General features: G+C 33.4%; 1 protein-coding gene across 1 annotated transcript in view; it reads left to right on the plus strand.

Moving 5' to 3' along the window:
- The window catches only part of NAALADL2 (N-acetylated alpha-linked acidic dipeptidase like 2), a 1,062,845-nt gene that overhangs the window by 486,739 nt on the left and 562,804 nt on the right, over positions 1-13,302 (plus strand). Inside the window, exon 5 of the mRNA XM_019946140.3 lies at positions 12,938-13,088. Within this exon, the coding sequence (XP_019801699.2) occupies positions 12,938-13,088 (151 nt within the window). The remainder of the gene's footprint in view (positions 1-12,937; positions 13,089-13,302) is intronic.

Here is a 13,302-nt window from a genome sequence, read left to right on the forward strand (position 1 = left end):
CTATTTTAGAATCATTGCTCCTTAATCCAACCTCATATCCAAAGAACACTGTTTCTGAAGATAAAGCCATTTCATTTCTGGGCTTAGATATGTTGGGACCATTGTGATCTCAAACAATTGAAAACACAAAGAGAGGGGAGTGAGGAATCATTTGCTCTGCTATTGCTCACCAGTATACTTTTCATTCATGTTCAGTTTATTTTTTCAGTTTTCCTATTAGTTTAAAAACACTGTTATTATTTTCACTATTACAAGCTTCATAACCATAGGAAAAATCACAACACCTCACAGAGAAACAGTTTTCTTAAGCTGAAGAAACAAAAATCAAATACAAATAATAAAAATAATGAGAGTAATCTCAAAAGTCTCCTGTGGTGGTTGTGATAATTAAATAATATTAGTCAGGCATTTGGGAAAATCCTTTTTAAAAATACTAATCCAATTTAAGAAATATAATGAAGAATAATAGTTTTCTTTATATCTCTTTGAAAATTAAAGAAAAAATGTTTAACTATGTAATTTACAGTGCAGCCCTAGTAAGTATACATATAGAAGATGTGAATACTAAAGATAAAGGTAAGTGGTATATTCCTGGACTCTTAAATAGTTTGAAACATATATATGGGATATAATCAGCTGTGAACATTAGAAAATATAATAGAATTGCAAAAGATTTGGAAGCATATATTTCGCTAACAATGTAAGCATTTTTTTCTTTGTCTATGAGCAATTCAATTAAGTAAAGCTTATTGAGTCTGATCAGCCCTTGTTTTCAGGGAATTGCAGTTCAATTTCATTTTTAATTAGAATTAAACATTGTGGATTTCTTACCACTGGTAAGCAAGATCCAGCAATAAAGTATGTACTTAATTTGTAGTAAGTTTCTGAAATTTAGTGCAGACAGTGAGCAGTATGTCTGGTTAATATTTAAACATCTCACCATATTCTGTTGTAGAAGTTTCCATTTATAAAAGCTGCTTTCTATAACAAATTACATTCACTTTCAAATAAATCTGTTATCACAACATGAGCAAAACTTATTCAATTAAAAGAGAAAACAAAGTAATTATTTACTCCTATTTGATGTGCACAATAGCTTGTAAAGGTTCTAGAAATGCCTAGGAAGGTAGATTTGTTGGCTTAAAAAATCACTTTTGCTTAAGTATTGCTTCAGTAAAATATAGGTGTATTCATATGGGATAGATATTTCTCTATAGGAAAACATTCACGAGAGAAGAGAGACTTAAGTTCCCTTGTGATGAACCCATGTGGAAAGAAGCAATGAACCATAAGGACAGTGTGATAATGTTTTTTTCTCTCCCAGTTTTCCACACCTGTTTCTTTTCTGTGTCTTTTTGTTCAGTGGTATTTTAATGCTGTTCATCATGTTGGAGCTAGTTGAGAACACTGCATCCAAAGTAACTTTGTTTTTTTCCATGCACTCAGGCATTAAACTGGACATGTTCTCTGCCCATCATTTTATCTTAATATAGTACTAAAAGAGAGAGAAAGAAGTGGGGAAGTTTGCAATAGTTACCTCAGTCACCTGGGATACAGTCCATTGAAATAACACTTTGAACTATACTCTTAGATAAGATATCGTATATAAGATAATGAAAAATGTAACAGGTTGATTTAACAGTTATTATAGTTTTTGAAAGGTAACTCAGAGTCAGATGCACCTTTGATATCTATTTTAAAAATATCTGAAATCTGACTGAATATATAGATAATGTTTTCTTTACCCAAAAGGGAGTAGTGATTCTCAAGAAAATCAAAAGCCTTTCCAGGGCCAGGGAAATGGAAACTCTGGCTGTGACCCCTGATGGATTTGCACTGTAAGAAGACATTGTCAATTTCTGCCAGACAGAATTGCAAAGACAGCAAATGGTGATCTATAAACTGCATGGACAAGAGATGTGCACTCTGACCCTTGTTTGACAAGTATAAATCTTTCTAATTAATGACGTTAGAAAGGATAATATGGAAGTTATTTCTATTCTGATTAAATTATCTGCAAGACGTATGCATCAGGTTTGCTTCCTAAAAGAAGCTACAAAGAATCCATGTCCATGTATGTGTAATCCTTTACCTTGTCCTGGAGTAAGAACATCCTTCAGCTGTTCACATCTGGTTACAAATCCTATGCCTGACTAAAATCTTAGGTTTTGAATAATTAAATGAATTAATTTCAGGAGAGGTTGAGAAATTGTCTCTGTGAAGTAGACTGCCTTTTTTTTTAATGGAGAAAAAAATAACAGGATAACAAAAATAATGTTTCCTTGATAGGTAAGGAAAATGTAATAATCATTATCCTAATTTTTAAAGCTGTAAGCTACTATTTTAAGTAATAGGATTATAAAAATTTTAAAAGCCTACTGCAGTTTGGAAAAAAAATTATGACTTGGAGTATTTTAGGATTTTTTTATTCATGGTTCCTCCAATCTAACATACAAAAAACAGCCTGGTAATAAGTGATAGACAGTGGAGGAGTATTTTAAAGTTATATGAATATTTACTTTTGGAAATAAATTCATGAAATTTCATCATTTTTATGTCAAGAAAAATTTTTGTTTCAGATTAACTAGCTGTTTTTGTTTTTTCCCTGATACCATTCTCTAACCACAGACAATTGCAAAGAAATTGCATTCCCTCAATTATCAACCTTCTTCATTCTCTACCTTCTCTTCTTCCTTATCATTCCCTTGAAAAACAAAAGAAAATAAAAACCCTCACACATTATGTAGCATTTTACACTTTCAAAATCCTTCAGACATATTACCTCCTTTGAATCTACCAGTCATTTTGTGTGATTGGCGGGGCAAATGTCATCTCTTTTTATGGATGAGAAAATTGAACTTTGTGGCTGTGGCATGCCCAGCATCCGTCACCTAATGGCTGGTCCACTTCAAGACTTGCTATTCTTTTCATCCACCATGTTGCTTACAAACCAAGCTACAGAACAATAAATCAATAAATTCAGATGTATTCCTAACAGCTTCAGATATCATGTAACACTTGCAGGTAGTGCAAGATTAGAAGTTTTACCATGGTAAATTTTTAAAAGTAATTTGACATAGTCTTTTTTATGTTAATATTCATTTAATTTTCTCCTGTGTGTCTCTTCCACATCCACCCACCTTGGAGAAAATACATATAAAATTTTTAGCTAAAGAATGACACTCCCAGAAGTTGACTTGTTTTTAAAAATTTTATATGATGAGTCATAATGCTGTAAATTTAGAAAAGATTGAATGTCATACATACATCTAGTCACCAATGTTTTTTTTTTCTTTTTATGTGTAAGAAAATTGGGAGGTCTGTTTAATATTTCTGTTAAAGAAGCAATTTTGTAGGCAGTAGAAATAAGAATATGAAATAGTGATTAATATCAGCACATTGAAACATCAGAAGATTGTCAGTAAACATAATAATTTCTGAGATATCTTTAGAAATATTTTATTTTTTATTGAAGTATAGTTGATTTACAGTGTTGTGTTAGTTCCAGGCATACAACATAATGATTAAGTTTTTTTATTACCTTCCATTATAGGTTATTACAAGATGTTGAATATAATTCCCTGTGCTATGCAGTAAATCCTTCTTGCTTATCTATTTTATGTATAGTTCATATCTGTCAATCACATACTCCTAATTTGTCCCTCCCCCCCCCCCCACACTCCCCTTTGGTAACCATAAGTTTGTTTTTTATGTCTGAGTCTGTTTCTGTTTTGTATATAGATTCACTTGTAGAAATATTTTATCTTTATTATGTATTATACATGGATTTATCTCTATTCATTATGGCTTTAGTTAAATATGCTCTTAGTTAAGAGCATTTGTAGCATATATTAAATTTTTTAAAAAATAGTACATTTTCAAAGACTAAATGATGTGAAGTGCTCTAACTTTTTTCTTGATCTTGTTATTCAACTAGAAAATTGCATAATCTCAGAGATTCATGCATGTGGTTATGTGAGACTATGCTCTCTTTCTCCACTGCCTGTCTCTTCCTCTCTCATATATTTACATATATAAGCACAAAAAATATTAAGTTTGTAAGTCAGAAGCTTATGTCTTTATGACTTCATTTCTAAATATATATAGTGTTAGTATTCTTTTCCATTCCTTTTGAACATGAAAAGCAACAGTACGTCTACAAAGGGAAAGAGATGTACACGCAGTTGGTAATATCAGCAACATATTTACTAGTAACAATTGTATATTTTTTTCTTAATATTCGCTATCAGTAATGAAATCATGTTAGAGAAATTGATAAGGACAAATACCCTTTAGTGTTTTCAGTTCATGAACCACCTATGCAGAGGAAAATACCCCAGGCCACTGTGTTTCCTCTCACTAAAAATAAAACGATTTAGGTTAATGCTTGCTGGTCCCTACTCTGTCATTGTATTCTCAACCTAGAACCTGGAGCAATGGATCTATACTGCATAGGTGGATCCACAATGGATAGGAAAAATGAGGAATGGGAAAATAAATTATAGCATTCTCCTCAATATTTTGAAGCTACAGTTGGAAAAATAACATCATATTTGAAAAGATGTTTTTTTTAATAGACTTCTTCCATGCAGCAGACATTGCAAAGGCTGTCAAATATGTAATGAACTTTAAAAAACAAAAAAATGCAGAGTCACAATTTTTTTCATTATTTGAAAGCAATATGGTTTAATGGGAGAAGCACAGGAAAATAAACTATGAGGACACATTCGTTTAGTCTGAAATCTGTGATTAACTATGTGATCTTGATAAAATCATCTTTATCCCATGATTACTTCATTTGTGAAATAAGAATAATCCCATAGGCCACAATGAGATATTAGTTTAAAGCACAAAAATATATGCATGAGAATACCTTATAAAATAGGACACCTTCCCTCCCTCCCTCCCTTCCTCCCTTCCTTCTTTCCTTCCCTCCCTTCTTCCCTCCTTCTTTCCCTCCCCTGTAATCTAGTGATAAAAGTTGAGGACTCTTTTTAGAACTCTGACAACAGGCTTAACTTTCTGAATAACTTCAGGTTTTTTCTTTACAAAAGCAGAGGGTCATTGCTTCTTATTAATCTTACTATAATTATTTAAATAACTTTGGATACATCAAGTAAAGCAATTTAAAATCCAAGTAAAGGTGTTCAGTGAAATAAAAAAAGAATGTTGTGATTATGCTTCAGATATACTCAGTCTGATTACAGTGAATAGTCCTCACCATAATAGTCTTTTTTTTTTGGACAAAGAAAGATGAGTTTACTTCCAAAATATAACAAAATATAACAAAGCAAACAGGAATCTTACAAATCTCTTTAACGGCATCCTAATGATACAATACATAATTAAAGGACCAAACAACAAACCTATTAATAAGGAAAACAATTTCAAGAAGAAAGAACAACATAAAATTTGAGCCCTGAAGTCAAAATATCTGCTTAAGAAATGATCACATATTATGTGTTCAATGTTTTTATTTTTCACATGTTCCAGAACTATTTAATTTAAGTGAGTAAGAATGTACTATGAAATGTTAGTTCATGGTTTTTAAAAGTGTATTTTTATTTTTCTGTTATTTTTCTGTTATTATAGCCATGAATCTTCAATCTAAAATGTCCACATTCTGTTGTTTTAATACATATTAATTCCCATTATGGCACTTTGTAAAAATCCAGGTCTTCTTAGCATTCTAAATAAACAGTCATAGAATTCACACAGTATTGATTTTAGTCTCTTCTCAGAAAGCAGATCACAGCAAGAAGCATCTGATGTGTTTTATAAATTCACCCTTTGGCTAGTCTATTTGTCTTTGTAAAGGATGGATGTATAATTTAAAGAAAAGGTGTGCTTTAGTGGAAAGATCACTAGGCTTGAATTCAGAAAACTCTTGTTTGATCCCTGGCATTACCACTTATTAGCTCTGACCCCAGGTCAAGCTCTTCACCTTCCTTAATCACAATTTCAGCAACTATATAATGGGAATTGAAATGACTTATATCAAATGCTTTGAATAAAAATCAGCAAATAACTTGTGAGACAGTATCTGGTTTATAGTAGATGTACAATTAATACTTGATTTGGCCTGAAGATGGCTCAGAAGACCTAGATTCTAATCACATGATTTTCCTGAATCTTTATATAAAGTTTGACAGATATTTATCATATATGAATGTATTAATTTGTTAGGGCTTCTATAACAAAATACTCCAGGCTGAGTGGCTTAAACACAGATTTATTTTCTCATAGTTCTGGAAGCTGAAAATTTAAGATGAAGGTGTTGACAGGTTCAGTTTCTCCTGAGGCCTCTCTTCTTGGCTTGCTGATCGCTGCCTTCTTGCTGTGTTCTCATGTGATTTTTCTGTATGTACACAGACCTCTGATGTCTTTCCCTCTTCTTATAAGGACACTAGTTGCATTGGATTAGAGCCTACCCATATGACCTCATTTAACCTTAGTTACCTCTTTAAAGGCCCTATTTTCAAATGTAGTCACATTCTGAGGTGTGCTGGGTGTTAGGACTTAAACTTATGAATCTTAGGTAGACACAACTCAGCCCATAACAATAGGCCTTAATTTTATCTGTAAAATCAAATTTGTCTCGTTACGTTATATTTGTTCTCGTTTTCCACATGAAGGCTCAGGAAACTTTTCTAGGCTATGGAGGCCAGAGGAATGGTTCTAATACTGAGCCAATGTTTTGATGAGACTAGATTACAGAGAAAACCACAAGCTTTCTCCTTTAGTTCTTGATATCAGGTGGTAGTTCAGGGAACTCCTGCATTGTGACCAGTGAAAATAAAGAGCAAGGCTCACATTCAGTGGGTTCAAAAGGGTGAGTCAACAACTTGGGAGCATCTGTAAATGGATTAGAGCCTAACTGTGGAATTCAGCCAGTATTCCCTTGTTGGACACTGAAGGAGTGGATTGTCTAAATGACAATAGCAACAGCATCCTCCTGGAATAGGAAAGGCATTTGGGTTGAAAGTAAGAGTAGATGCCAGTTAAGTACAGAAGTTAAGTGGTAGGAATCAGAGAAGGGTCCTTTCTCTTTTACTGTCCCTGGCTTTGATTTTTCTTTAAATGATTGTTTCCTGAATATCTGAATACCATGCAGCCACCCAGTTCACATATGCTGTCTGTCCAAGGCAATGGGAATATAAACCTATGTTGGACCATTTTCAGGTGCCAGACTACTACCCCTGAATGAGTAATTCCCAAGGAGCTTTTCATTTTGTAAGGTTTGTTCAGTAAGATTGTTGTGTCCTGCCCACGGATTGGTAGTACCATTTATTTCAGAGGTGGTTATTTGGCAGCAGATAGCTTTATATACTATACACAAGGAAAAATATATTAATATGGTTCACAGCAAGAAATAGGAGATCATATTTCTTGGTCAAAGACATTTTATCTCCAAGACCCTGTCAATAAGACAAATCCACATGTTCAAATCCCTGGGGGCTAGTTTCTGCTTTTTATCGCTATCCTTAGATAACAAAACATCATACAAAACAAAATAAAACAAAAATCAAAACAAAATAGACCTATTTAATTATGTATTTTTACAGAAGTATAAAAAGACAACACACTTAGTTGAACATGTTTATTTTTATTTCAGAAACAAGCTGGCTTAATACTTATCTCACGTTCTAATGAACACATGTAAGATGTCACAAAAGAATTTATTGAATAAGTTTTCCAGCCAGTGGAGTTGAACAGTAGAGCAAAATAACATTCATGTAATACACTTGTACCTGTATACAATATGTTTTTCATTCATTCATTCATTCATTCATTCATTCATTGGTACATACACTAGTTTATTCATTAACCCAACAATAGAAAAATCATTTGTTGCCAGGCACTATACTAGGCACTAGGGATATAAAATGAAGGTATAAGGTTACTGTCTTCAAGCAGGTCATAATCAAGTGCTATTAAAGTTATCCATCAAATCCTTTTTAATTACTGAGGATAAAAAATAATACTAATAAAATTTCACTTTGGAGACTGGGGGCATTAGAAGTGTTTCAGGTGATGTGAAGCCATGACATAGCTTGAAGGGAGTTGACTGACTGTATAGAAACAGAAAAGTGTCTCGGGGTTACTAAGGACCATTTCTTGGTTACTAGTCTAGCATCTATCTCAGATACCTCATGCCTCTTGAGATTTTAGCACCCATAAAAACTTAAGAATCATGTTGGCTCAGCACTTAGTGGCTCTTTGAGTTAAACAAAAGAGGGTGGGAGGCATGTGAGTAGGATGCTGGTTTAATGGTTCCTATGTTCATGGAAACAATATGATTTTTTTTGAAGAGGAGGAGCAATCCTTAGGTATGTGGAGACTAGTAATTATCACTGGTGGACATTTTGAATAAACATAGTCAGTAAATTTATGCAATATTTAACTTCTCTCCTAGAAATAAAATATTAGTTGAAGTACTTATTAGAGTAGAGTAGAAATATTTCCAATTTAGACAGAAGGTTGATAGCTGCATTGAAATATTAGTCATTTAACTGCGTGATTTATTACAATTGTCATACATGTTTTGGGGTATAAACACTGTAAAATAGTTTTGAAAGATGAAATTAACACTTCACAGTGTACTATATTTAAATTAGTACTGATTTATACTGAAAAGGAAGAATCAATTCAGTAACTCAGAATAGGTTCAATGGACAGATTCTAAGTGTTTTTATTTCCCCTATATTCTGTCCCTAACAGAAGTTTAATGCAAAATTAAAATATTCATACTATATATTATATGAAATCATATCATGAAAATTACCTGAAAAATATTTATTAATCATAGAAAGTGTGTTATTTTGGGGGAGGGTATCCCTGCCAATAGTTTAAAAGCAAATTTCACGTGTGACAGTATATTTAAAAGTACAATAAATGTCTCCTTAAACAATTTTAAAATCATAGAATTAGACTACATGTGTTTTTAATTGAGAACAGAATGGGTCTTTGAGGCTAATGTTGTTCAATCCTTGCATTTTATGGATGGTGAAACAAAGACCTGGAAAAACTATATGAGTTGTCACATAGCTATTTAGTGTCAGGGGTGGTACCAAAATCCAGTACCATCAAATGAAACGTCTCATGCTTTTTCATTTGTCTTGGTTATGGATTGATTTATTTGCAAATAACCGAAGCACCCTCAGAGAAAGGGAGGAGAATCTCACCCAATACAAGCGAAAGGCACACAGCTGGACTTGAGGTCTGTACGTGCCATTCCCTCTCTTGCCCATTCTCATCTTTGTTTCCTCTGAATTCCCACTCCTTTTTAGTTGCCACTTTCCTTGGCAAGGCTCATGGTTTCTACATTCTGAAAAGACTAGTTTGCACATGTCAGAAAATTGATTCTGAACAGAGAAGCCAGTTGCTCATATGGTGCTTTGTGTGAATTAGGAAATGGTGCCCCTCCAGGGCAATACAGCCTTGTGGGTCAGTGCACCACACTAGCCAGTGGCTGTGGCCTGCTTCTCCATGAGCACACAACACTCAGGCCCAACACCATCTGCCTGACTCATTTTTGGTGTCTCCATTCCAAGTCCTGATTGGTCCTACTTGTATCAAACGTTGTCTTAGTTTACAAGGTGGTAAGTATGACAAAGAACCCCAAACTTATCAGATATATAGTTGAGAAAGAGAAGCAAAGGACAGTTGAAGTTTAATATAGGGAATCTGGCCTTACACTAGCCATCTCTTTTCATGTATTAGACCCCTAATATAATCGTCAATCGAAGTCTCAAGCTGTAAGAGGTCCTAGGCAGAGCTAATAACTTTCACCTGTGTACCCAGGGACAGTCTGCAATCAGACAGCCCAAGGACAGCTGGTTTCATCCTTTTGGCCTTGGCTTGCCTTTGGAAGTATTTTAAAAAATGTAATCTCACCAGAATACAAGGTCTTTTGAGCATTTTAGGCAACCTCCACCTCATCAAGTTCAAAATGCAATGTTAACAATGCAAAGGAACATTTTTAAAATTTGATGTCATGTAAGCAGTTTCTTCTGTTGCCAGTGTCATTGGCAATAGACAATTCCTGAAATTGAGTCACTGAATTAAACTACTTATTTAAGAGCTCTATGAAGGTCAGTGTGGGGTGGCATCAGGAACCAGATTTGACAATGTTGAAGAGGTGTCCACCTCAGGTCCAACTGTTATAGGCAGAGGATGGGAAGAGGGGGTCATCTCACATATAATGCTGTCTCTTATGAGGTGTAGGGAGGTAATCAAGTCTGGCCAAAGATAGTATTCTATTAAACCACATTGCTTCATTATCAGCCGTTAGGTATAGAAACATATCATGGTACATATTCCTTATAAAAGGGATCTCAACATATTTCCAAATATAATCAGAAGAGACAAAATATGCAACTTTAGCATTTTATTTTTGACTAAGATAAATTTAACCACTAGGTTTCATAAACATTAAATAAATTATCATATTTACCTTTTTAGAAGATACTTTTGAAGCTATTTTGACTTCCACTAAAGCAGTATCAGCACATTAAAAAAAAATTTGTTGGTTATCACTTCCCTTTCTTTGTCCAAAGCAGTGATCTCTCATAGACTCACTTTCCACTGAACCTGAATCTAGCCTCACAATCCTTCTCCCGGCGTCCATTCATTGTCAGTTAATTGGAGTTAGTACTCAAGTTGAAAACTGTTCGTCATTCCACTGGTAAACTCAACTTCCTAAGAGCAAAGACCTTCTCCTACTTACCTTCATATCCCAATGCCAGCATATTACCTGCATAACAGCAACACTCATTATATAGTTACAAATGGATACATGGCCCAGGAATTGTAAAAATAGTTTTTCACAAGCAGGTGATTCTCAGAAGAAAATATACAGTTGCCAAAATCACAAGCAAAAATAAATTTAACTTCATTAATAATTAAAGATCTCTGGAGAAATAAATTTTGGCCAGATTGACAAATATCTTTTGAAAAGTAATAATATTCAATGTTGGTGATAATGAGGGGAAACAAATACATATACTACAGGTAAGAATATAACTTTTTATAGCTTTTCTAAATGGAAATTAGTTTACAAAAAGAAAATCATAAGAACAGGAATACTTTGACTTAGAAATTTGACCTGTGAAACTACACTTGATTAAAATAGATATTTGTGCAATGATTTAGATATAAGGAATTTTGTTCCAATGTAATATAAAAAAAAATTTGAATAATTTGATTAACAGTCAGGGGTTGGTTACATAACATTTGATGGCCTTTTTATATAATATTATTTATATCACTCATACACAGTATACAGCTATTAAAATGATACAAAAGTATACTTATCCACATGGACAAATGTTTAGTATATACTGTTAAGTGAAAAATAAAGATTGCAAAATAGTATTTATCATAGATTTATTTGTAAATATATGTGTGAATGTGCATAAGCCCCAGTAAAAGGATCTAGAAACACCAACATGTTAACATTTGCAACCTCTTGACAGGTAAGATAATGGGATTGCCTTTTGCTTTTTTGTTTTGCTTTGTTTTGTTGACATGTATATCTTTCTCGCTAATGATCACAAATTGCTTTAGTAATAAAAAAAGAAATTTTTAATATTTAAAAAATTGCTTTCTAGAGAAGTTCATTTTTTTTCTTGATATATTCTCCTATAGTAAGCAGAACATTGAAAATCATTCCATTGATCATTCTTTTTGAGAATAGCAATTTCAGCATCCAAACATTAGAAATCCTCCCTAAGGACTTCAGCCCTGCATTTGGAGCATCAGTCTTAAATCTCGCCCTTTATTCACATATTATTTTCTCTCTTTTTCTGTCTCTCATTCCTCCTCTCTCCCTAAATTTTTTCCCTATCTTCATTAAGACATTGATGGGGAAAAAAAAAGAAGTCTGATCAGAGTGGTTTCTTATAGAATGTATACATGTGAGTCCATTATACTTAGCTTAGGTTCTCAGTGTTTGGTGTTTTTTTTTTCTTATTATAAAAATCCATACTTGTTCATTACTTGTTTAAAAATGGAAACAGAACAGTTTTAAAGGAGTTGAAAAGATGCAATTAACATAGCATACTTATATCAAGATTGTGACTTATATCAATCATGTAAGTCACACTAAGATGAATAAGATCTTTACCCACCAAAATTAATTTAATAAGTTAAAACAAAGAGAACCTGGGATGTCAAGTTCATCTGCCCCATCATACTTCTCTATTGTGTACTTAAGAATAGAGCGGAACCTTTGCATTAAGTATGTTCATAGAGGTAATTGGGATATTTTCAAAGTATTTAATGACAGAGACAAAGCAGGAACTGGCCATTTAGAAGGAGGCCCACTACTTTGTTGTGTATATACCCATTAGTTGCTCTATCTTAGAGGTCTGACTGGGACATCTAGGGCAGAGACCAGAGTGACTAGTGGGGGCCCTCAGGAGCTTCAGGACAGTGGCTGTTTGCCAAACCACGTGAAAGATTTCAACATTTTAACAACTGGTGTGGCAGTCTCAGCCTTGGAGAAAATAAATCAAAATGCTGTTGGATGTCTTCTGCTCTAGGGAAGAATATAATAATGGTCAGAACAGCTCTCCTTTTACAATGGAACTTTGTCTGTGGTAGATTTTTTGTTAATCTCATGAAAGTGAAAACTTCCAAATCTACTTGGACAATTAAAAAATGAAGAAATTCCAAATGCAGACAACTGAAATCAAATATAAACATTATAAGAATGCAGCTTAAATATTGTTGAACAGAGGAAAAAGGAAGAGGCCAGTAGGATAACTCTCTGTCTGGGCTTTGATAATGAGAAAATCAGAAGTTTCGACTTATTTTAAAAGAAAACAATAACAGAAAAAGGAGTCATCTAATTGTAGTGACATTTATGAAGTGTCCATATATGAACTAAAAATGTATATGAGGACATTTTTAATAATTTGTTCTCCTCTTTTAGCTTTCCTTATTGGAAAAGGCTGGATTTGGAGGTGTTCTTCTGTATATTGATCCTTGTGATTTACCAAAGACTGCAACTCTTAGCTATGATACCTTTATGGTGTCACTGAATCCAGGAGGAGACCCGTCTACACCTGGTTATCCAAGTATTGGTAAGTTCATTATTAATCTTTTATTATTCTTGTAAACACTACAAGGTTGTAATTTATAAGTACACTCTACCTAAAGTAATCAAAGGATAGTAAAGTTGAAGAATTCTTAGCACTCCATATTTTTAAAAGTGAATGTTTTATCTTCCCAAAATTGTAGACTACCCATTTGTTGGAATAAAACTTGCTAAAAAGCCTGCAATACAGTTTTGTCTCA

This window comes from Tursiops truncatus, chromosome 4 (genome assembly GCF_011762595.2).
Source record: "Tursiops truncatus isolate mTurTru1 chromosome 4, mTurTru1.mat.Y, whole genome shotgun sequence".
Classification (NCBI taxonomy): Eukaryota; Metazoa; Chordata; class Mammalia; order Artiodactyla; family Delphinidae; genus Tursiops; species Tursiops truncatus.